We start from the raw sequence: 26,442 nt of genomic DNA on the forward strand, positions 1-26,442 counted from the left end.
CAGTGCTGCCCACCAGTGCCCTCCCTATCAGTGCTGCCCACAAGTGCCCATCATTGCCATCCTTAAGTGTCGCCCACCAGTGCCCATTATTGCCCACCGGTGCCGCCTATCAGTGCCCATTAGTGCCCATCAGTGCCGCCCGTCAGTGCCGATCAGTGCCGCCCATCAGTGCCCACCAGTGCCACCTATCAGTGCCCGTCAGTGCCACCTATCAGTGCCCATCAATGCCGCCTATCAGTGCCCAGCAGTGCCGCCTATCAGTGCCCACCAATGCTGCATATCAGTGCTACCTATCAGTGCCACATATCAGTGCCTATCAGTGCCGCATATCAGTGCCGCCTATCAGTGCCGCCTATCAGTGCCACCCCATCAGTGCCACCCCATCAGTGCCACCCCATCAGTGCCTCCTCATCAGTGCCTGTCAGTGCAGTCTCATCAGTGCTCATCAGTGCAGGAAAAAAATTATTTATTTACAAAATTGTATAACATAAACAAAATTTTTTTTTTTTTTTTTTAAACTTTTCGGTCTTTTTTTATTTGTTTAGCAAAAAGTAAAAATCGCACAGATGATCAAATACCACCGAAAGAAAGCTCTATTTGTGGGGGGAAAATGACATAAATTTGGTGTAGGTACAGTGTTGCATGACCGCGCAATTGTCATTCAAAATGCAACAGCGCTAAAAGGGGAAAATTGGCCTGGGCGGGAAGGGAGGGAAGTGCCCTGTAGTAAAGTGGTTAAATTATGTCAACAAAAGTTAGATTTTATTTCCATAATTGACACTTTCAAAATTACAGAAAACAAAAAAATGGTGTCTGCAAAAGTTTGGGCACCCTGCAGAATTTATAGCATGCACTGCCCCCTTTGGCAAGGCCGAGACCTGCCAGTGTCATGGATTGTTCTCAATTATTGATTGACCTTTCTGGCAAGACCAGGTGATGTCAATTTCAAAGGTTTTAAATGCCAAGACTCATCGGACCTTGCCCCAACAATCAGCACCATGGGATCTTCTAAGCAGTTGTCTAGAAAACTGAAACTGAAAATAGTTGATGCTCACGCTGGAGAAGGCTATAAGAAGATAGCAAAGCCTTTTCAGATGTCAATATCCTCTGTTCGGAATGTAATTAAGAAATGGCAGTCATCAGGAACAGTGGAAGTTAAAGCAAGATCTGGAAGACCAAGAAAAATATCAGACAGAACAGCTCGCAGGATTGTGAGAAAAACAATTCAAAACCCACGTTTGACTGCACGATCCCTCCAGAAAGATCTGGCAGACACTGGAGTTGTGGTACACTATTCCACTATAAAGAGATACTTATACAAATATGGTCTTCATGGAAGAGTCATCAGTAGGGATGATCGAACTTTTGAAAAGTTCGGTTCAACCAGAACACCGGAACTTCCCGAAAGTTCAGCCCGGATTTCAGAACCCCATTGAAATCAATGGGACCCGAACTTCAGTAATCAAAAAACACCATTTTGAAGCCCTAAAACCCCAAAAAGTGCCTAGGGTTCTAGGTCATGCCCCAGGGACTATTAATCACACAAAAAAAAGTTGTTAAAAATTGTCATTTTTGATAGAGAGCCAATTATTGAAAAAAATTATTGAAAAAAAAAATTGAGATTTCTTTGGATTTAGTGTCTGGGGGGTCTAAAAGGTGTACCTAGAAGTTTCAGCTCTGTAGCATGTCCAGAACCAGAAAAAAAAATTTGTTTGTATTAGAATTGCAGTAGAGCAGGATAGTGGCTTCGCTATTTTCACACCCGTCTTTTTGTTGCAGGCGTTTATAGGGCTTTTTTGTGGACGTGTTTGGAGGCAGGCATGACATCTGAACTTCTGTGTAGGGGTATATATAGACACACACATGCATGTATATATACACATATATAGGTGTGAAAGTAGCAGAACCCTATGCCTGCACTAATGAAATGATTAGCAGGCATAGGGCTACGCTCCTATCACGCCTATATGTTTTGTATGTGTATAAAAACATATAAGTGTGTGTGTGTATATACCCCTATACAGAAGTTCAGATGTTATGCCTGCCTCCAAAGACGCCCAAAAAATGCCCAAAAAAAACGCCTGCAACAACACACCTGGGCGTTTTTGTAGCAGGCGTTTTTTTGGGCATTTTTTGGGCGTCTTTGGAAGCAGGCATAACATCAGAACTTCTGTGTAGGGGTATATAAACACACACACTTATATGTATTTATACACATACACACATATAGGTGTGATAGGAGCGAAGTCCTATGCCTGCTAATTATTTCATTAGCGCAGGCATAGGGTTCTGCTACTTTCACATCTATATATGTGTATGTGTATATATACATACATGTGTGTGTGTATATATATACCCCTACACAGAAGTTCAGATGTCATGCCTGCCTCCAAACACGTCCACAAAAAGCCCAATAAACGCCTGCTACAAAAACGGCCAGGTGTGAAAGCAGCGAAGCCACTATTCTGCTCTATTGCAATTCTAATAGAAACAATCTTTTTTCTATGGCGGTCACCCTGACATGGAAGGGTTTGGTCACCCTGCCATAGCAGTCAGAGTCAGTTAACCCTACACTATAGTTACCCTGACACTTAACACTTTCCCTACAGAAACTAGATTATTGAATCTAACTATAGTGGAAAATAGTACCCTAACTACACTAGATATCCCTTTCCTCACACTAATAATTGCTAAATGACACTTTGAAGCAGGAGTAACAGAGCTGCTTCCACTCTCTTCCACGTCCCTGTATTACAATGCTAGAGATTTGGCGGGGCTATGTTATATACTGGAGGGCGTATTCACTACGGATTGGCCTCTGGACCCCCTAGTCACTCCAATCACATTCCTAGCATCCTCCTGCCCCCTCAATTGGCTTTTACTGATGGTTCTGGTCCAATCACGGGCTTTTAAAGCCCAGTTCCTGTCCCATTGCATTTTGGTCGGTTCTGGTTGCCGAATTCCGAACTTTTTCAGCAAAAAGTTTGAAATTCGGCCGAATTTCGAACAGTCAATGTTCGGGTCGTTCGATCATCCCTAGTCATCAGAAGAAAACCTCTTTTACGTCCTCACCCCAAAAATCAGCGTTTGAACTTTGCAAATTAACATATAGACAAGCCTGATGCATTTTAGAAACAACTTCTGTGGACCGATGAGGTTAAAATTTAACTTTTTGGCAGGAATGAGCAAAGGTACGTTTGGAGAAGAAGGGGCACAGTATTTAATGAAAAGAACCTCTGTTCAACTGTTAAGCATGGGGGTGGATCAATCATGCTTTGGGGTTGTATTGCAGCCAGTGGCACAGGGAACATCTTACGAGTAAAAGGAAAAATGGATTCAATAAAACTTCAGCAAATTTTGGATGGTAACTTGATGCCATCTGTGAAAAAGCTGAGGTTAAAGAGAGGATGGCTTCTACAAATGGATAATGGTCCTAAACACACCTCGAAATCCACGGGGGATTACATCAAGAGGCGTAAACTGAAGGTTTTGCCATGGCCTTCACAATCTCCTGACCTCAACATAATTGAAAATCTATGGATAGACCTTAAAAGAGCAGTGCATGACAGACAGCCCAGAAATCTCAAAGAACTGGAAGACTTTTGTAAGGAAGAATGGGCAAAGATACCTCAAACAAGAATTGAAAGACTCTTGGCTGGCTACAAAAAGCTTTTATAAGCTGTGATACTTGCCAAAGGGGGCAGTACAAGATATTAACTCTGCAGGGTGCCCAAACTTTTGCAGATGCCATTTTTTTGTTTTCTGTTATTTTGAAATTGTAAATGATGGAAATAAAATCAAACTATTATAAGAATGTCTAATCTGTAATTTCATGCCTTTTGGAGATGTTTCCATCTTTCCTTGGCTTCTTTATGCACATTAAAACAAATTTTCACCTAGGGTGCCCAAACTTTGATCCCCACTGTACAAGGTTGAGTTCCATCACGTCGGGCAGTCACAAATAAGATGTCTGACGGGCAGGTTGTGTTGCCGCTGAATGTCAGCAAGGCGAGCCATGGCTGTGTAAGATCTTCTGAAATGGCGCAAGATTTTCCTGGCCTGCCGCAAGACGTCCTGGACACCAGGGTATTTGGAAAGAATCGCTGCACAACCAAGTTCAGGACGTGTGCCATGCATGGCACGTGTGTAATTTTGCCCTGTTTCAGTGCGCTCAGCAGATTGGCACCGTTGTCGCACACCACTTTACCAACTGTCAAATTGAGCGGAGTTAGCCACTGATCTGCCTGTGAACGCAAAGCTGAAAGGAGTGCAGGACCAGTGTGGCTCTTGGCTTCCAGGCACAACAGACGCAGCACAGCATGGCAACGTCTCACCTGGCGTGTCGAATAGGTTCTGGGGATCTTGGGTGGCGCAGCAGAGGAAAAGGAGGAGTCAGCCGAGGAGGAGAGGGAGGATGGAGGAGGAGAAGAAGAAGAGGCAGGCCTGCATGCAATCCGTGGTGGTAAATCCAAATCTAAACGGGTGCCAAGGGTTACATGCTTGACGGCCGTCAGAAGGTTCACCCAGTGGGCAGTAAAAGTTATATACCTTCCCTGCCCGTGTTTGCTAGACCATGTGTCTGTGGTCAGATCAATCTTGGCACCGACATTGTGTGCCAGAGATACATTCACTTGTCGCTGAACATGGCCATATAGCTCTGGGATGCCCTTCTGTGAGAAATATTTCCTTCTTGGGACCTTCCATTGTGGTGTTCCAATGGCCACAGATTTTCTAATGGTCTCCGAGTCCACCAGTTTATATGGCAGTAGTTGGCGGGCTATCAGTTCCGACAAGCCAGCGGTCAACCGTTGGGCAAGAGGGTTATCCGGCGTCATCATTTTTTTACGCTCCAACATTTGGGCCACGGAAGCCTGCCTTTTTCTAGAAAAACTTGAGGACGGCATGATGGAAGGTGAAGTGGAGGACAATTGTGAGGAGAGAGGAGTAGGAGAAGGAGAAGAGGCTGGACTGTGAGAGCCTGGAGTGTGGCTTTGTGGGTTCTGACAGCGTTGCTCCCACTGGGCTCATGATGGGAGTCCAGATGCTTTCTTAAGGTCCCTAGGTGAGTGTTGGGCTTACCACGACTTATGCGTTGACTGCAAAGGCTGCAGATGGAAACACTATTGTCAGCAGTGGACAGGTTAAAAAAAGCCCACACTGCGGAGCCATGTGCCGGCGTCCTGGGAGCGCCAGACGTGACTGATACATTACCAGTCTGGTAGTCCCTCCTGTGCAACGTAAGTTCAGCCTGCTTCTCCTCCCTATCTGCTGGTCCATCTCTCCCTCTGAACTCCCCTCCTCTTCCTCTCTTGTGGGAACCCACGTGACGTCCATAGACACGTCATCATCGACGTCACTTTCCCCACCACTAACATTTGAGATCTCGGAGTAGGCAGCAACAGCGGGGACCAACCTCCTTGGTCTCATCTGGGTACTGCCGTCAGACTGCTGAGTGGCGGCTGTTGCTACCTCCTCTTCCTGATCCGATGCCAACAATGGCTGCGCATCGTAAATGTCTTGTGATGGATCGTAAAATAATTCCTGTGACTCAAGCGGAGGGTATATGGTGGTGGTGGTGGTGGTGGTGGTGGTGTCTTTGTGGGTGCACACAGCAGAGAGTGAAGAGGGTGCAGATAGAGAGGATGAGGAGGGTGCAGAAGAGGAAGGCTGAGTGAGCCACTCAACCAAGTCTGGTGCGTCCTTTGACGTAATCGAATGCACCATCTACAACTTCCCACTTTGGCTCTGGCCTGGTGATCCTGCCCTACCCCTACCACCCCTGCGGAAGGGCCTGCCTCTTCCTCTGCCTGTCATTTTTTAGATGACCCTGTGACAAAAGTCTCTAGAGAAGCGCAGTATATGTGGAAGACGGTATATAACACCCCGCTTCAATCGGTCATTTTGGGGGGCCACTGGTTTATCACACCAGTTATGAAAAATATTTTCTAGTAACTTTTGTCACTGTGTGAAGCAGAGATAACGCGGTGAAAGAGGCAAAATTTCTGCAATACCCAAAAACACTATTATGAAAGTATAACACCCCGCTTCAATCTGTCATTTTGGGGGGCCACTGGTTTATCACACCAGTTATGAAAAAAAATTTCTAGTAACTTTTGTCACTGTGTGTAGCAGAGTTAACGCAACAAAAGAGACAAAATTTCTGCAGTAACCAAAAACACTTATGAAAATATAACACACTGCTTTAATCTGTCATTTTGGGGGGGGGGGGGGAGGGGCACTGGTTTATCACACCAGTTATGAAAAATATTTTCTAGTAACTTTTGTCACTGTGTGTAGCAGAGTTAATGCAGTAAAATATGCAACATTTCTGCAGTACCCAAAAACACTATTATGAAAGTATAACACCCCGCTTCAATCTGTCATTTTGGGAGCCACTGGTTCATCACACCAGTTATGAAAAATATTTTCTAGTAACTTTTGTCACTGTGTGTAGCAGAGTTAACGCAGCGAAAGAGGCAAAATTTCTGCAGTACCCAAATACACTATAATATGCTTTTTATATTAGAAAGTATATTATAAGTGTATTACACCCCTATATACTGCACACCAAACAATAGTACACATATACCAAATACCAGTCCTTAAAAGGACTTTTGTGGACCTATTACCGAGTGATTTGTGTCACTGACAATCTGTCCCTGCTCCACACAGCAAACCTCTCTCTACACTGACAAAAGACAGAATATAGACACTTAGACATTACACCTAATACCAGTCCTTAAAAGGACTTTTGTGGACCTATTACCAAGCGATTTGTGTCACTGACAATCTGTCCCTGCTCCACACAGCAAACCTCTCCCTACACTGACAAAAAGCAGAATGTAAAATGGCAGCCAGGTCAGGTCTATTTATAAGGTAGGGAGTATGTCCATGTGCTGAAATGTCTCAATTGGCTGTCCTGTACCACTTGATGGATGTGTCATGGGTCAAAGTTCTTCACAATGTAAAAGAATATGGCCGCCGCGAACAACGCCATATGTTCGCATGATCAGCGGACAGCGAACGAGCAAAGTTCGCCGCAAACCGATCGCCGGGCGAACCGCAAGGCCATCTCTAGTAAAGAGAAAGAGAGACCAGTGTCACTGCTGACAGGCACAGCACTGGAACAAGTGTAAAGGAAGTGAGGGGGAAATACAACAAGTGGGACATTTTGTACTTGCATTCTCTGCATTAGGTAAAAAATGTCTGGCCTTTAGAAACATTTTCATATCTCTAACCTCAGCAGGGGCACAGGAAAGGTGAGAGAGATAAATGCTGAGAAAGGGTTTCAATTACTCAACTGCTTCTATTGAGGATAGATTGCTCTGTGTGTCTGTAGCTACAAAGGTCAGAGGGGGCCTATTTTAAAGCCTTAGTGCAACCACAACAAAACCCAGAACATCAGCACAAGAGACATAACTTACAGTCAGAAGAATGTGTCCCTTATGTTGCCTCTTTTAGGTGTAATCCTCCTCCATCTGTGCCCCCCACCCCTGCCACCATAATCCTCCAATGCAGCAGGGGTTTTTAGAACTAAGAAGCAGCACCTGCTAGTTGGGGGTCTCAGCAATGACTGTACTACAGCTTCTATTAATTAAACAGGATCTATAAATGGAGGATGGTGGACACATAAACAATTAGCCCATTCACTGTGTATGGGCCTCAGTGCCCATGGGAACGAGGCCTTAGAGTCACTGACCCAGAACAAGGATTGTTGTCTTGATTTACACTCACTTTGATTGTTGCACTATTGTTCCCGGTCAATTGACTCTGAAAGTATTAGATCCAAAAACAGATGGTAGCTCTTATTTATAGAAGAGGTCAGCACTGTCAGCCACATATTACTTTTATGACCGGGTTCTTTAGGTCAAACTGTAAAAAATTATTCTTAAACCGCCTATACATGTAAATGAAGAAAATCAAACTGTATTTTAGTTATACGAACAAACAAGACTGTGTGATGCCAGCACGCATTTAAAATACCCTGTGCATGATTCCAGCAGGTGTTCTGCTCTTTACGCAAACTTTGTCATACTTTGCAGTGTTTGCGGGGGCCCCTTTCGCTGATGTTATAACTGACTGTCGGGTATTGTGAGCCATGCTCGAGAATACTCTTCTGTATGACATTACTGTATTAGAGACTCTTTCTGTAATGGTTATGAGTCATGCTATACATCATGTGCTTGTAAAATTGCTCTTGTATACTGTACATAGCATCAGCAAATAAGCAGGAGCAAGCAGTGCAGGGTTATTCAATACAAAATGTCAGTGGAAGCACTGGAAAATAAGATTATAAAGAATAAGTAACAACACATTTTACACCGCAATTAGAAAATATTTTGTTTGCTTGTTATAATAGCATTATCAGTTTGCTTTCATACAATTTGCCTATATGTATGTATATATATATATATATATATATATATATATATATATATATATATATATATATATATAAATAATGCCATTTATGAGATTGAATGTCAAAGTCACAATGGAAAATCTATATCGAGAGCTCATTTAGACCTGGTGTTGGGGGCGTTAAAGACACTATGTTAAGCTTCGCGTTTAGTGGCCCCAACCGTCTCTCCCCTCTTAATCTGCAAAGGCAGCAAACGGGTGTTTGCATGCCACATTTACAATGCTTTACTTTGCATTCATGGCCAAAATGATTTCCCCTGTTGCATTCAAAAGGCAGTATTGCCACCAATTGTGACCCATAATTGTTCCAGCATGCTGGTGCAGCATTTATGGGGTTAGAACAGGTGGTGAAAAGACATCATATTGCCTCCTCACTGCCTGTCAAATGTCTCTTAAAAAGTGAACTGAAAGCAGACTAATATAGACTGTAGAAGTCTGTAGTCTACAGTGCATAGTAGAAATGGCAACATCATCTGTGAGTTGTACTGTCGTCATTGCTATTTTCCTGCCCTTACAAGTGCATGTGGTGCCCATGAAATTCAAATATGTGCCTGCTTTCTGACTCACCTTTTCAAATAAATCTGGAACCAATAAAGGTAAAGGAAGATTAGAAGGCCATTTTGTATCATTGGCTGCCCCACAATGGCACTGAGAGTGTAATGTTTACACCAGAATGCGGATGTTAACACGCACATTGCCATGCAATCAATCTCCAGGCATGAACACTGTTACATGATAGAGATTAGAAAGCATTAACTCTGTGTAAGTTCTGTCGCTCACCAATATGGAACTTACCCAGGGTTTAGGCTCAAGGCTCAGTGGTGAAAAGGGTGACTATCGTAAGAAAATGTCACTTTGTCTTGGATTGGGAAACTAACTGTAAGCTTGCACACCTAAAATGCATTGGTAAAAACAGACTCTATTAAAAACAATAGATTTTCTGTTGTCCATACATTATTCCAGTGTTGTAAAATGGAGCAAAATACATGAATATGCATCTCGTGGGGGTGAGCCCTGTGTTTGCTTTTATGAAAATTTAGGTCAGCTTGTATGCTGACTTACTGTCAACCATTGGACTGTATATTCCATCATTCAGGAGCCTGTAGGGAAGAGTAACTAAGATTTATCTCAGCATGCCCCACCCTACCCTTATCTCTCATATTTTTTGCTTTTTTGCCCCTCCTGGAAACTTTCACTCATTCGATCTCCTTATGAAAGGTAGTCTCCAAGATAGGAAGTGAGGGGGAAATTTTTTCAATGGAGCATTGAAAACTAACCCATCCTCATTCTATTTTAAACAAAAAAAGCCTAAGATGCAGAAATAATTAAATGACACAGTACCACAGCAAACGTGCAAAATATCAACAATCATGCTCCCCAAATGTGGAGACAATATTTTGTCATTTGCCACAGTGTTAACAGTAGTAGGTTCTATATCGCCTGAAACCTGGTTATTGCAATAGAAGAAAATGATGAGCTCTACTTATATTCCCTGAACAAATGGATATGCTAAGACATATATTTATAACTGTAGTATTTATGTTCATTATTCATACAACTATCTAAAAAAAATAGACTAGTCTCTAACCTTGGCAATCTTCCGATGACATTGAGTACGCACTCCTCTTGCAGTTAATGATGCAGCCACATGGGAGGTGACTCCAGTGTTCAGACAGAACAAACAGCGGAGTGGTGGTGGCAGCTAGCAAAGTCAGAAGAAAACTTAATGCCTCAAAAGAATGACTCTGAAAGCCAACAATGTGCTGGACAGCCATCTGTATCTGTAAAGCAGAGATTTCATACAATGAACTGTCCAATCAACAATCATCAGGCAAGATATAAAGTGCAGCAATAGACTCATTTACATATACATATTAAATGGCAGCATGGATAATTGTTTTTAGGGTTTTTGCATGGAGATAATTGTATTCAAGGCTAACTTTACATAAAATAAAATATATTTATAGATGGAGCATGAAGGCTGAAATCATTCATGTAAATTACATGGTGGTAAAACTGTATTTATTTATTGAATGGTTTAAAGGTGTGCACAAATGATGGTCTAGGGCTTGTATAAACAAGGGAGGTGTATTTAAAGTAGTGGAATTGCTCTATGAGTTGTCACATGAGCATGGAGGACCACTCAAGAAAGGCATCCAGAAAAATGAAGGTTGAGGCTTCAAGTGATTGTAAAGGCACAGCGTTTCTTTAAAAAATAACAAACACATTATACTTACCTGCTATGTGCAATGGTTTTGCATAGAGCAGCCCCAATGCTTCTCTTCTCAGGTCCCTCATCAGGGCTCCTGGCCTCTCCCACTTTGCAAGTCACTTATTATGTGGGCATTTTTGGGTGCTCGTTCCCGAGCCCATAAGACAAACAGAGCATGACTCGGACCTGCCCCTGCTCACTAGCTGTGATTGACAGCAGCAGGAGCCAATGGTTCTGGCTGCTGTGTCCGAGCTTATGAGGAGAGAAAGCTGAGAGAGCCTTTGCTCTTGCGCATATTGCTGGATCAACATCGGGCTCAGGCAAGTATCTTCTGCTGCTTGCAGAAGGTTTTTTTTCAGCTTAACGCATAGAATGCATTAAGGTTAAAACCCTTCTGCCTTTAGAACCACTTTCACTACAGACAGATGCAGCAGGTAATGTTTAGTTAAGTGTGGTACTGCACTCATTTTGCTTTTAGAAGTAGGGCAAAAGCTCTTTTGGAACATGCCTGTCCTGTGGTGAAATCCCATCCTAGTATCTTCCTGTCTGTTTCAAAATAGATAGGAAGATATTAGGTCTTTTTGTGACAAAAGGACAAAGTACTTTCCAATGTGGAAAGCATGGCTGCCTTACATGCCAATTTATTGCCCATGCACAACCCAGTTTTAAAGATAGGTCAGGTAATGTGTATAACAAACAATTCATGACATGCTCCACCAAGTTTTTCATTTATGTCTTGCAATATTCATGCAACCTTCTGTACATGGGATGCACTAAATGCAAGCTCCACAAGAGGGTCCGTGAGTATTGCAGATTTATTGAAGAAGGCGCAGATAAACATAGCTTTCTGTGCCACTTTACTGCTTGCCATGGTAAAGACACCAAGGCCCTGACAGTGTTTGCCATTGAACGTATATCTAATATGTCTCTCATTGCGAATTAAAGATTTTCCATCCTATGCAAATTAGAGACATCTTGAATCTACAAACTGGGCACTATGTCCCCCAATGGACTTAAAGCGTTTGTTACTCCAACATTTTTATATTCCTGAAATGTGTTTGTTTTACCATGTACTTGAAAGTATCCTGTTCTTTTTGCATTGCTTTCTTTATGTGAAAGCCCTGCTATTCCCACCAGTTCCTCTGCTTTCCTATTATAAACTGATCACACTAAACAGAAAAACACACAGTGGTCAGTTCCCTAGCTATGCTGAGAACTCAGTGTGCTCTCCTTCAATGATCAGACATGTCCCGACATGCCCCCGTTGTGCAGTGTGCTCTTGCTTCTCCTCCCCCAGATATTATGCAGCTGAGAACAGAGGGAATTTGATCACTTATAAAAAAAGGTATTTTTTAAATTTACATTTTTAAATCTATACACAAATGTTTTGCCTTTCACTTCTATTTCAAACTGAATGGGTTGTTTTACAAGGTGATTGTTTACATGCACTTTAATGTGGATCTGGATGTTGACAGTTTAATGTAATGTCAGGGTGCCAGGAAACCAGACCACATGGGGATGCAGGTAAAATAAAGCAGTTTTTTGGAGCAAACAACAATAAACGCACAGCAAGAGTGAGGAAGTCAGAGCAGGAACAAGCCGGGGTTATGTCCAGAAGCAGGTAGTCATCCAAGCCGGGGTCAAATCCAGAAGTGGGTAGTCTGCCGATCCCGTGTCCTCTGCCGATGTGGGGTCGAAGGCCAGGAGAGTCATCAGACAAGCCAGGTCATACATGGAGGAACACAGAGAACAGAAGACTGCTAGCAGAGGTGCACCTTGGAGCACAAAACACAAGGGCAAGGACTGCATCTCATCAGGTAATAGATATAGTCAGGTGTGCAGCATCATCACTTTGCGACACCCAGGCAGCAGGCAAGTGATGATGCAATCAGAGTTTGTAAGAGGCAGCAGTCTGCACATGTCCAAGATGGCTGCCAACAGGAGGGCAAGGTAAGACCTTGACAGTACCCTCCCCTCAACAGCCCCTCCTCCACAGAGCAAAAAATGGTTTCTGAGGAAAGCGAATATGGAAAGCACGGAGAAGGGGGAGAGCATGAGCATCAGCGGAGGTAACCCAGGAGTGCTCCTCAGGACCATGACCCTTCCAGTGCACCAGGTATTGAACCTGACCTCGGAACAGATGAGAATCCAGGATACTGCTAACCTCATACTCCTCATGATTGCCCACAAGAATGGGACCAGGGCGAGAAAGTGAAGAAGTATAGCAATTGCAAACCAGTGGCTTCAAATTTGACATGTGAAAGACATTGGAAATATGCATGCCAGGGAGAAGACCAAGGGCATAGACCACCGAGTTCATCTTTTGGAAGATGCGAAAAGGCCCAACAAAACGCGGTGCCAGTTTTGGAGTGGGCACCCTGAGGTTGAGATTACGGGTCAACAACCAAACCCTCTCCCTGATCTGGTACGAAGGAGCAGATAAACGTCTCCGATCTGCCTGGAGCTTCTGACGCTGTGCAGAGACCCATAAAGACTCTTGAATCTACACCCAAGAGGAACAGAGGGCACGAAGATGATCCTCCACAGCCAGGATGTCCTGTAGCAAGAACGACTCAGGCAACACAGCGGGTTGGAACCCATAATTGGCCATGAATGGAGACATTCCAGAAGACGAGTTGATGGCAGAGTTCCTGGCAAACTCCACCCTGGGTAGCAGATCAACCCAATTGTCCTGATGGTCAGAGATATAGCAGCGGAGAAAATCCTTCAGGGCTTGGTTGGAACGCTCAGAGGCACCATTGGACTGCGGATGGTGGGCCGAGGAAAAGGAGAGTCAAATACCCAACTGGGAGCAAAAGGCAAGCCAGAACCTGGAGACAAACTGGTTCCCACGGTCCAAGATGATCTTCTTAGGCAACCCATGTAAACAGAAGACCTCCCTGGCAAACACGAGGCAAGCTCCGAAATGGTAGGCAGCCGCTTAAACAGAACACAGTGGCAAATTTTGGAGAAACGATCGACAACCATGAGGATAACCGTGAAACTTCAATATGCGAGAAGTTCCACAATAAAATCTATGGCCAGGGGAGACCAGGGATGCTCCCCATTGGGAATGGGATGCAGTAGGCCCAAGGGAAGGTGCCGAGGAGATTTGTTCTGGGCACAGACCGAAAAAGCAGCCACATACGCAGCAACATCAGTGCGGAGAGATGGCCACCAAAACTGACGGGAAACAGCCCCAGACATCTGATTTTACCAGGAGGACCAGCAGTCAAGTTGGGCAGCCAAGCTCTGTTCACCAAGAGGAGGGGTTAAGATGGTGAGTATGGCAGCCAGGATATGATCTGAAGGTATGACTGGTGTCGGTACGGAGTCCTCCCTGGATAACTCAGAATACTTGCGAGACAAAGCATCAGCCTTAACATTATTGGAGCCGAGGAAAATAGGAGACCACATAGTTAAAAATGAGACAAGAACAAGACCCATTTGGTTGGAGAGGGTGTGAGCCTCCTGGCCTCAGAGATACATCAAATTCTTATGATTGGTGAGAATGAGAACATGAACCACAGAACCTTTGAGCAAGTGTCTCCACTCTTTGAGAGCCAGGATAATGGCCAATAGATCTCTGTCTCCAATTTCGTAATAGCTTTCAACTGGGGACAGCTTCTTGGAGTAGAACCCACAAGGAAGTAAGGGTCCATCAGGTGTCTGATGCTGAGACAGGAAAGCTCCTACTACCTTCTCAGATGCATCCACCTCTAGGACAAAGGGCATACCATGATTGGGATGAGACAGAATGGGAGCCGAAGCAAAAGCAGACTTAAGGGCCTCGAAAGCTTGGATGGCAGCAGGCTGCCCTTTTTGGTCAGATCTGAGATAGGTTTGGCCAAAGAGGAAATTTCCTGATAAATTTCTGATAGTAGTTGGCAATCCCAAGGAAACGCTGAATGAAGCAGAGACCACTGGGGTGAGGCCATTGTAGAACAGCCGAAACCTTCTGAGGGTCCATGGAGAACCCTTTAGCAGAAATGATGTAGCCCAAGAAGGCAACCTGAGACAGTTGGAATTCACATTCCTCAAGCTTACAGAAAAGCCCATTCTCACGTAACCATTGCAGCACCTGTCTGAAATCCAGGTAGTGTGATTCAATGGAGTCCGAGTAAATTAAGATGCCATCGAAATAGACTACCACGCATTGCTGCAACATATTATGAAAGACATCATTGATAAACTCCAGGAAGACAGCGGGGGCATTGCACAAGCCAAAGGGCATCACCAGAGATTCGTAATAACTGGTTCTGGTAATAAACGCGGTCTTCCACTTGTCGCTCTCCTTGATCCTTATGAGGTTATACGCGGACCTTAGATCAAGCTTAGTAAAGACCATTGCTCCCTTGAGGCGGTTGAACAATTCAGTAATCAACGGAATCGGGTATGCATTCTTGACCGTGATACGACTGAGGCCCCTATAATCAATGCAAGGTCTCAACTTACCCCCCTTTTTCTTTGCAAATGTGCCCCCAGGCAAGCGCATCCACAAGGTACTCCTCCATGACCTTATTCTCCGCAACCGAGAGAGGATAAACCTTGCCACAAGGGGAAATGGCACCAGGTTGCAAGTCTATGGCACAATCGTACAGACGATGGGGAGGAAGAGTACCAGCATGCACCTTGTGAAATACATCTTGATACTCACGATATTTAGTAGGCAACACTGAAACTGAGGAGGTACCATGTACCTTAACAGGCCCATAGATACAAACAGCGCCACACTGTGGAGACCAAGAGAGGATCTCGACCGACTGCCAATCAAAGGTCGAATTGTGTTTCTGAATCCAAGGGTACCCCAAATCAACGGAGTAGTATGGGGACGAAATAACCTGGAAACAGGTTGACTCCCAGTGAACAGCCTCTATTGCCATATTAACCCGAAAAGTCTCGTGGGTAATCTCTGCTGGTTGCAGGGGTCTGCCATCAATCTCCTCAATAACTAGTGGAGAATAACAAGGCTGCAAGGGTATGGAAGTTGCAGTAGCAAACGTACTGTCAATAAAATAACCCCCAGCACCAGAGTCTACCAATGCCTGAGTAACCACCGAACCCGCTGCCCAGGAGAGGACAACTGTGGTTAGCAGTTTATCCTTGCCGAAATCGGGGATGAGGAATTTCCACCTAAGACCTCCCCCAGACAGAACCTTAGGTGCGAGCGTTTCCCGGACGGTTCGTACAAGATTTTAGGAAATGCCCACCAAGACCACCATACAGGCTACCTCCTCCTAAAGGCCCGCTCAGCCTCAGAAAGGCGAGGGAACCCCAGCTGCATGGGTTCACAGCCAGACGCACCATCCCGAGGAGGCATGGGAGGTGGAAAAGAAAATGTAGGAGCCAATCTGGTAGGAGGTCTCCGCAGGCGATCCTTAAACAATGGCCTCTCCCTGAGCCTGGTATCGATAATAATCAGGAACGAAATGAGAGCCTCAAGCTCATCAGGGAGATTCTTGAGAGACCATGAGAGAAGACAGCCACCAGAGCCTCATTATTCCAGCCCACCTCTGCTGCCGGTGTACAAAATTCTATGGCATACTTTGCAAGGGTTTGTATACCCTGTTGAATCTACAGGAGCAGCTTAGAAGCAGAGGCAGAGCGAGCAGGCACATCAAATACCCTACTAAAGTAGGCAACAAAACTCGGGTAATCGAGTATCACAGGATTGAGTGTTTTACTTGTGTTTAACCACTTGTCGGCCATATCACTTACATGTAAAGCGTCAAGGCGTCTCCCCTGCGCTGGATCACGTACTAGGTACGTGATCTGGCACTTCTGGGTAGGGGGTGCACACCGCCAGGGACCCGGCTGTGCTGTGATTAGACCGATCAGCAGATACTGCCCAATGGATGACCACTGGCACCTGCCGATCTTTGAGAAGACACACAGGACAGAGCTCTGCCTATGTAAACAAGGCAGAGCTCTGTCCTGTCAGGGGGGAAGTAATGGATTGTGTGTCTCTGCAAAGCAGGGAATAAAATCCATCACTTCCCTTAGTAAAAGCAGCACATAGTGTACACCTAAATACTGGCTAGACACACATTTAACCCTTTGATAGCCCTAGCTGTTTAACCCCTTCCCAGCCTATTTGTAGAATAATGTTGATAAAATCCAATAATTGCGAATACACATGTGAAAACAGTGCAGCATATGCCCTTTATTCATTTCCCTCTATACAAACCTCACAGGGGTTGTAACACTTCATGTTCTATCCAAAACAAGAAAAAAAAAAGGTTTGTGTACACATAGAGATTACAGAGGAACTGATCTCTGGAAATGGTTTTCCTCATTACCGATGGCCTTGTTCTACACTGTGAAGGGGGCTCTTGGTAAAAGCAAGGCTTTGTTTTCTCATCTTAGATCCTCCAGGTTTTTTTTCCTCATCTCAGAGCCTCATCAAGTGTGACCGACTATGCCCGGCCTTTCCACCCAGCTTTTTCATTGATACAAGCTGGTACTACAGTGATCTATGAATGGAGGGGGTGGACCTTTCAAACATCCACCTGTCCTCCATTCATAGATTCTGTTTCATTCATAGAAGCTTTAGTAACGGTTTCTATGAATGAAGAAAGGGGAGTTTAAATCAGATTAGGAATATGTCTGCTAAACAAGCACACAACTAGCATAAAGGACACATCTCACTGAAGGTAAATAAAGTTTCCTGACTAGGCCAAAACCTCCTTAATTTTTGTCTCACATACTCCCCCTCCCAGGCACTGCAGCTCACAGTAGGAGGGTTTCAGCAAAAGGGGCAGTCCAGAAAGCAGTATGAAGCACTAGGTCTGGTCAGGAGCTGTTTGGCAAGCTACAATCTTGCCACACTATTACATGAAGCAGCATTAGGTTGACTCCATTGGCAGAATTAACAGGTACTTGTGGGACATTTCAGATGGTTTAATAGAAAACTGCAGATGCACTTATTATTATATGCTGCAGCACATTTTTTTTTTTTTTTTTTAATGGAAGGCCATTGCTCTACTTTAAAGAATGAAGTCATCTTACAGTGCCTTGAAAAAGTATTCCTTCCCCCTTGAAGTGTTCCACATTTTGTCATGTTACAACCAAAAACGTAAATGTATTTTATTGGGATTTTATGTGATAGACCAACACAAAGTGGCACATAACTGTGAAGTGAAAGGAAAATCATAAATGGTTTTCCAAGTTTTTTTACAAATAAATATGTGAAAAGTGTGGTGTACATTTGTATTCAGCCCCCTTTACTCTGATACCCCTAACTAAAATCTAATGGAACCAATTGCCTTCAGAAGACACCCAATTAGTAAATACAGTCAACCTGTGTGCAATTTAATCTCAGTATAAATACAGCTGTTCTGTGAAGCCCTCTGAGGTTTTTTAGAGAACCTTAGTGAACAAACAGCATCATGAAGGCCAGGGGTCACACCAGACAGGTCAGGGATAAAGTTGTGGAGAAGTTTAAAGCAGGGTTAGGTTATAAAAATATATCCTAAGTTTGGAACATCTCATGAAGCATTGTTCAATCCATCATTCGAAAATTGAAAGTGTATGGTACCCTAAACTGACAGGCCGGGCAAGGAGAGCAATAATCAGAGAAGCATCAGAGAAGCAGCCAAGAGGCCCGTGGTAGTTCTGGAGGAGCTGCAGAGATCCACAGCTCAGGAAAGAGAATCTGTCCATAGGACAACTATTAGTCGTGCACTCCACAAATCTGGACTTTATTGAAGAGTGACAAGAAGAAAACCATTGTTGAAAGAAAGCCATAACAAGTTTTGTTTGCAGTTTGTGAGAAGCCATGTGGAGGACACAGCAAATATGTAGAAGAAGGTGCTCTGGTCAGATGACCCTAAATTTAAATTTTTGGCCTAAAAGCAAAACTCTATGTGTGGTGTAAAACTAACACTGCACATCACACTGAACACACCATCCCCACCGTGAAACATGGTGGTGGCAGAATCATGTTGTGAAGATGCTTTTCTGCAGAGAGCCAGGAGGAGGTCAGGGAAGCTGGTCAGAGTTGATGAAAAGATGGATGGAGCCAAGCACAGGGCAATCTTTTTTTTAAAAAAAACCTGTTCGAATCTGAAAAGACTTGAGACTGGGGTGCAGATTCCCCTTCCAGCAGGACAATGACCATAAACATACAGCCAGAGTTACAATGGAATGCTTTAGATCAAAGCATATTCATGTGTTAAAATGGCCCAGTCAATGTCCAGGCCTAAATCCAATTGAGAATCTGTGGCAAGACTTGAAAATTGCTGTTCACAGGCGCTCTCCATCCAATCTGACAGAGCTTGCAGTGCTGTATCTTGGCCTAGGCCAACAAGGCCCAGGCCTAGGGCAGTACTTTGCAGGGGGGCAGCAAAAAAGCTGCCCCCACATGGAAAAAAAAACAGCCTCCTCCTGGCTCTCGCACGAAAAGTGTCCCCACCGGCTTGCGCTACACTTTTAGTATAGTGCCAGTCCTATGGGGCAAATCAGTCTGGCACCCCCATAAAGCGGTCACACTGCTACCTGCTGGTACTGATGGGCACTAATAGGCTTCACTGATGGCCACTGATGAGACTGCACTGATGGCCACTGATGAAGCGGCACTTATAAGCTGCACTTATGGGCACTGATATGATGCACGTGTAGGCTGCACTAATGGGCACTGATAGGCTGCACTGGTGGCCACTGATCGGGCTGTACTGATGGCCACTGATGAGGCCGCACTGATATGCTGCACTGATGAGGCTGAACTTATGGGAACTGATGAGGCTGGACTGATGGGTACTGATAGACTGGTTGTGGACTGTGGTTTACAGATGACAGGGCGGGTCATAAACAGGAAGGGGTGTGGCCTTTACAGGAAGAGATGGGTCATATTTAAATTAGGGGCTGCACAAGTTTAGTCAGGCCTAGGGCCGCACCAAACCTAAATACACAACTGAGAGCTTGAGCTATTTTGCAAAAAAGAATGGGTAAAAATTTCACTCTCTAGATGTGCAAAATTGGTAGAAACATACCCCAAAAGACTTGCAGCTGTAATTGCAGTGAAAGGTGGTTCTACAAAGTATTGATTCAGGTGGGCTGAATACAAATGCACACCACACTTTTCAGATATTTATTTGTAAAAAATGTTGAAAACCATTCATACATTTCCTTCCACTTCACAATTATCTGCCACTTTGTGTTGGTCTATCACATAAAATCCCAATAAAATACATTTACGTTTTTGGTTGTAACATGACAATATGTGGAAAATTTCAAGGGGTATGAATACTTTTTCAAGGCACTGTATGCTACTTTCACACATCACTACGCACATAGAAAAATTAACATTAGTACTGTGCTATTAACACAATTATGTAATGTAAAACAGAAATGTGACAGGCATTGTTATCTGCTATGATAATATGAGTTGCTTGTTAGTGAGGTGGATAATTATGTTTTACAGATTCAGCAAACACATTATAATCATTATCTTCACATTTTAAACTAGCTAAAAAATAGAAACAAACAATTATGGGCTTGGAAATATACATTTGTTTAGATCAATTATAGTGACAGCTTGCACCTAAGACCTAAGCAGGGCAGTACTGGGAACCTTCGGATTGGGGAGCAAACACAACCCACCAGGCCTTTCATGATTAACCACTTTACCACCCGAGCATTTTGCTGTCTTACGTCTGGGCCACTTTTTGCGATTCGGCACTGTGCGACTTTAACTGACAATTGCGCGGTCGTGCGATGCCGTACCCAAACGAAATTTACGTCCTTTTTTTCCCACAAACAGAGCTTTCTTTTGGTGGTATTTGATCACCTGTGCGATTTTTACTTTTTGCGCTATAAACAGAGCGTTTATTTTAAAAAAACAACAATATTTTTCACATTTTTTTTCTATGAAATTCCCCCCAAAAAAGATGTAAAAACCAATTTTTTTTTACATTTTTGGCCAATTTGTTTTCTGCTACCTATGTTTGGTAAAAAAAATCACAATAAGCGTATTTTGATTGGTTTGCGCAAAAGTTATCGCGTTTACTAACTAAGGGAAAGATTTATGTCATTTTTGGTGTTTTTCTTTTTAACGCGTAATGGCGGCGATCTGCGATTTTTTTTTTGCGGGACTGCGACATTGCGGCGGACAGATCGGACCCTTGACTGACATTTTTGACACTTTTGGGGGTACCAGTGACATTACTGCAGTAATCAGTGCTATATATATGCACTGTTACTGTAAAAATGACACTGGCAGGGAAGGGGTTAATTTTATTGGAGAGGGAGGGGTTAATGTATGCCTGGTGCTTACTAACGTGTGTGGGGGGAGGTGACTGAGTGACACAAGGACAGATCCAGGGTTCAGCTATGCTGAACCCTGCAATCTGACCCTGCCTGTCACTTAGGAGATCCGCCCGCTTGTGTTTACACAAGCAGGCGGATCTCCACACTAGATCCCCGACGATCGGGGAAGAGCGGCGGCGATCGCCGCTGCTCCTCCCCTGGCCCGACTCCCGTTGTGACTGAAAACAGCGGGAGCGAACCACCGGCGCCGCGCGCGCGCTGCCGAAAAAGGGGAGTGTCTGACGACGTAGTACTACGTCGTCAGACGATAACGAGCCACTCTGCCGCAGTAATATTACTGCAGGCAGACGTAAAGTGGTCAAAGTGATTGTAAAGACTCATATGCTTTTTTTTAATAACAAACATGAGATACTTACTTGCTCTGTGCAATAGTTTTGCACAGAGCAGCCCTTATTCTCCTCTTCGCGAGTCCCTTTTTGACATTTCTGGCACTCCCCCCCCCCCCCCCCCCCGCAGAGTGTGGCTCAGCCCTGCCTCCCCTCCTAGGTTTGCCACTTCATCCCTTTAAACTTGAACACATATAAATTACACAGGGTCTGAGGCTATTTTAATGTGAGGCACCAAGTGAGTTTAATTACCACCTTAATCAGCCACAGAACCTGTGTATTTAATGTGTTCAGTTTTAAAGGGATGAGATGGCAACCCTACCCAACTGCCCCCCCCCCCCCCGCTCCCTCACTGGCTGCTGAGTCTGAGCCAGAGGGGGGCAAAGCCTCCGCTCTTGTGCACATCGCTGGATTGAGATCGGGCTCAGCGAAGTATAAGATGGGTGATACACGATGCAAATGGGTGCAGGAAAGAGATTAGCTCAATCCCCCCATCAACACAGACAGTAGGGCACGAGAAGACAGTGAATATTGTTAGCCGCTATAGCAGTCATTTGCAATAATCGCAAGCAAATCCAGCAGGCTGATTGTACCCAAGTTGGGTAAGGTAAAAAAAAAACCTTCAGCTGTTACAACCACTTTAAGTAAAGTATGCCAGGGTGCTGCAGTAATGATGGGCTTGATAAAAGGTGGGAGTTCCTAAAGATCATGGTTTATGGTGACATACATTTTAAAATATTTCAGCATCAGCTCCCTTTGTTGCTCTCAGCATTCTTTCATATTACATCTGGAAACCACAAAAAATTGAGGTTAGAAGACTTCCTTCTCCCAGAAAGTATAGGAGTTGCTATAGCTGAAGCAATCATCTGAAGCCTGACAGTTGCTGGCCTGTCAGCTACTTGCCCACATACATTTCTCACCTTCTGAGTCTGCAATGTATGAGGCTAGGTAGCTGATACGAAGCAACTGTGCTTGACACTACAAAGTGTCAGGATCAAACAATTAAATGATAACCAAAAACTAGGAAACACTCATTTGTCATAAGTAAACTTGCACAGTTTTGACAATGAAAGACTGCTTATCCAGAGTCTTGCATAAACCCATTTATGACAATTTCTTTTTAGGGGTTTGTGCCTGAGCTACATGCTTTCAAGGATAAATATACCACCGGCTACATGTGGATTACATCATGCAAAGAAGTATAATAATGGCATTGGTAACTGACGAGAAAAGTAAAACATACACTTTCTAAATAGAGCCCGGCAGAGGCATCTGAATTGGTATTGATAGGATAGGTACAAGCTGTCTGCTTTACTAAAACATCCAATTACTTTATTTCACCAAACGAAACACATGCTGTAGCTTTTAAATTGCAACTTTCTCAGTTCAAGGTGATAAAATTGGTGTCTAGTATCAGCTGGTATTGTGCTCCACTTGGGAAATATTCTTTATCAGCCACTAGGTGGAGTGTAGAGTTTGTGGCAGTGATGTTTTTTTATGGTCCACTAGGGTTCCACTAGGGCTGCCACCTCATCCCTTTAAACTAGGACACACATTAATTACACAGGTTCTGTAGCTGAATAAGGTGGTAATTAAACTCACTTAGTGCCTTGTGTGCATTATATAAGCCTCAGAACCTGTGTGTCCTGGTTTAAAGGGATGAGGTGGCAACCCTAATGTCCACATGTATCCTTTAACCACTTGCCGACCGCTCACTCGAGCTCTACTGTGGCAAAGTGGTTAGTTCCCATCCAGCGACGTAGACCTACGTCGCTGGACTCCTCCCCTTGTGAGCGGCGCAGGCGCGCCGCCGGAGGCTCGCTCCCGCTGTATTCAATCACAGTGGGAGTCGGGCAGGGGAGGAGCGGCGGGGAATCGAGTTTGGAGATCCACCCGCTTGTGTAAACAAAGCGGGCGGATCTCCTAAGTAAAAATAGGGGAAGAAACTGCGCTAATATCTAAATGTGGTAGCAGCAACTTAGCATGTGACAAACATCAAAAACATATAAGGGAGGGAAGCTGCGCTAAGTGACACAAACATATATCATGAGTCCAAAAAGTCCCAATGTTTGGTATGAAATAAATATTGAATCAGAAAGTCCAAAAAATATTCAACCGGATATCCACCCGTGCAGGAAAATGAGTAAATTTACTGCTTACCAGAAGTAGCAGTAAAGTATGCCTTGAATAAGGGTTAGCCGAGCCAGATGAAAATCTGCGAAGGATTCCTCCCCAGCGATGGCCGTCCCAGGATCACGATAAATTAGGTGTATGGATGAAAAACAAATATAACATAGCGTGATACTGTATAATATTCAAGTGAATCACTCCCGAGTGTGTCAGAAGGAAAAAGGAAGGTGCTATTACAACCCACCACCAACACAGGCTGCTTACCAGATATTGATATAAATGAGCAAATAAACAACAATCCAAAAGATGATAAAGGCTATGAATAAACCACCACCTTAGCGTATTGTAATTACCAGATAAATGATAAGTGAAGGCAAATCAATATGCAACTCAAAGAAGGCCGTAGGATAAGCCACCACCTTGATCTTAGTGCAATTACCAGATATTAAAAGTAGATGAGCATAGAGGGTAACTTCAAATGAGCTGAGGACCCGCTGAGAAGCTTCACCAAAACAGTCTGCTTACCAGAGATAAGCCAAATGAATGCCAAATCTTAGATCCGGATGTCCCTGGGAAATATCCAATCTCCTATAGACAAACGGTCCCTGGTGGTGTAGAGGCCGACCCACAGATATGGCTCCAGTGATCATATAAGAATAATGATGGAGATATCCATAGTGTAAACCCGTTTTATTAAAAATAAATAAAGAATAAGGTATTGCACTTACATAAAAGAACTTAAAATTGCGCTGAATCGGAACTGCCGGCCGGACAGTTCCAAACACCCGCCTGAGCGTCTCAACGAGGTGACGTCAGCACGCCGCGACCGATGTACGTTTCGTCAAAGGATGACGTTCTCAAGGTACGGGCGGCGCGCTGACGCCACCTCTTATATAATAACACATAGAAGCAATTAGGACAGAGGATCCTCCCTGTGGGGCCGAGGGGTTGAAGCCACTACCGCCATTTTAACTAAGGTCAAAAGAGCGGATCCCAGACCAGACATATTTTAGTCTTATATATGGGTTTAGTCCACATCGATCACGGTTCCTAAGGACTAATTCCACTACTGAGTATATTTAGGTCTATAAATAGAAATGAATGTTGAACAACAAATGTCTGTATATTGTAATAATGGTCACAGCAAGCTTACTACTGGCAGGTAACACTCCCAGATCCCACAGAGAGTCACCCTATAAACATTTGGTTAATAACAACTCTAGAGTATATTCATTTACGGCTACACATCATATACAAACTTGAATAATGAGTTTGGCATCCCCGGCATACCTTTGACAGGCTACATCCTTGAATCTCATAGGGACCAATACCATGATAAATTAAACAAAAGGTCTCCAAATACAGTATGAGTCCAAGAGTACAGTGATGGTAGCCAGATATTAAGGACAAGGAGGCACCCAAATCCTAATAATAATGCCATTAGTTGATCAATAAATGAGCTCAAATCACACCACATGAAGTGAGTGCAATTCATGACTCCAATGATATTAAATGAAAAATAAAAGATATATAAAATATACAAAATCTTATATTATATTATATTATAAAATATTTGTAAAATATAACATAACAAGATGTCAGAATATCACCATTGGCCTCTATTACAGATGAAATTCTCAAATACAAAAATATGTGGACCTTATACAGGTATTTTAGTCCAAAAGAAAAACTAAAACTAACATAAACCAAAAAAATCAAGAATTGTTAATGAATGCGTTTACGTCAGTATCCACATTCATTCCAAAAGGAGTATATGTCTTAACTTTAAATATCCAAGCCATTTCTAACCTAGAGAGGCCCCTCACATAAGGTTCCCCCCGCCATTTTGGGGTAAATTTGTCAATGCCCAAGAAAGTAACATTAGACTTAACAATTTTAAGTTCTTTTATGTAAGTGCAATACCTTATTCTTTATTTATTTTTAATAAAACGGGTTTACACTATGGATATCTCCATCATTATTCCTATATGATCACTGGAGCCATATCTGTGGGTCGGCCTCTACACCACCAGGGACCGTTTGTCTATAGGAGATTGGATATTTCCCGGGGACATCCGGATCTAAGATTTGGCATTCATTTGGCTTATCTCTGGTAAGCAGACTGTTTTGGTGAAGCTTCTCAGCGGGTCCTCAGCTCATTTGAAGTTACCCTCTATGCTCATCTACTTTTAATATCTGGTAATTGCACTAAGATCAAGGTGGTGGCTTATCCTACGGCCTTCTTTGAGTTGCATATTGATTTGCCTTCACTTATCATTTATCTGGTAATTACAATACGCTAAGGTGGTGGTTTATTCATAGCCTTTATCATCTTTTGGATTGTTGTTTATTTGCTCATTTATATCAATATCTGGTAAGCAGCCTGTGTTGGTGGTGGGTTGTAATAGCACCTTCCTTTTTCCTTCTGACACACTCGGGAGTGATTCACTTGAATATTATACAGTATCACGCTATGTTATATTTGTTTTTCATCCATACACCTAATTTATCGTGATCCTGGGATCTCCTAAGTGCCAGACAGTGACAGATTGCAGGGTTCAGCATAGCTGAACCTGCGATCTGTCCCTGTGTCACTCAGTCACCTCCCCCCACACACGTTAGTAAGCACCAGGCCTACATTAACCCCTCCCTCTCCAATAAAATTAACCCCTTCCCTGCCAGTGTCATTTTTACAGTAACAGTGCATATTTATAGCACTGATTACTGTAGTAATGTCACTGGTACCCCCAAAAGTGTCAAAAATTTTAGTCAAGGGTCCGATCTGTCTGCCGCAATGTCGCAGTCCCGCAAAAAAAATCGCAGATCGCCGCCATTACTCGTTAAAAAAAAACACCAAAAATGACAGAAATCTTTCCCTTAGTTAGTAAACGCAATAACTTTTGCGCAAACCGATCAAAATATGCTTATTGTGATTTTTTTTTTACCAAACATAGATAGCAGAAAACAAATTGGCCAAAAATTTAAAAACATTTTGATTTTTACATTTTTTTGGGGGGGGATTTCATA

The 26,442-nt window shown here is 43.6% G+C and overlaps 1 protein-coding gene across 1 annotated transcript in view; it reads right to left on the minus strand.

The window, feature by feature from the left end:
- Nucleotides 1–26,442, minus strand: part of GPR149 (G protein-coupled receptor 149) — a 127,551-nt gene that overhangs the window by 82,785 nt on the left and 18,324 nt on the right. The window contains exon 2 of the mRNA XM_082251474.1: nucleotides 10,010–10,202. Within this exon, the coding sequence (XP_082107600.1) occupies nucleotides 10,010–10,202 (193 nt within the window). The remainder of the gene's footprint in view (nucleotides 1–10,009; nucleotides 10,203–26,442) is intronic.

This window comes from Pelophylax lessonae (genome assembly GCF_965119305.1).
Source record: "Pelophylax lessonae genome assembly, chromosome: 3".
Classification (NCBI taxonomy): domain Eukaryota; kingdom Metazoa; phylum Chordata; class Amphibia; order Anura; family Ranidae; genus Pelophylax; species Pelophylax lessonae.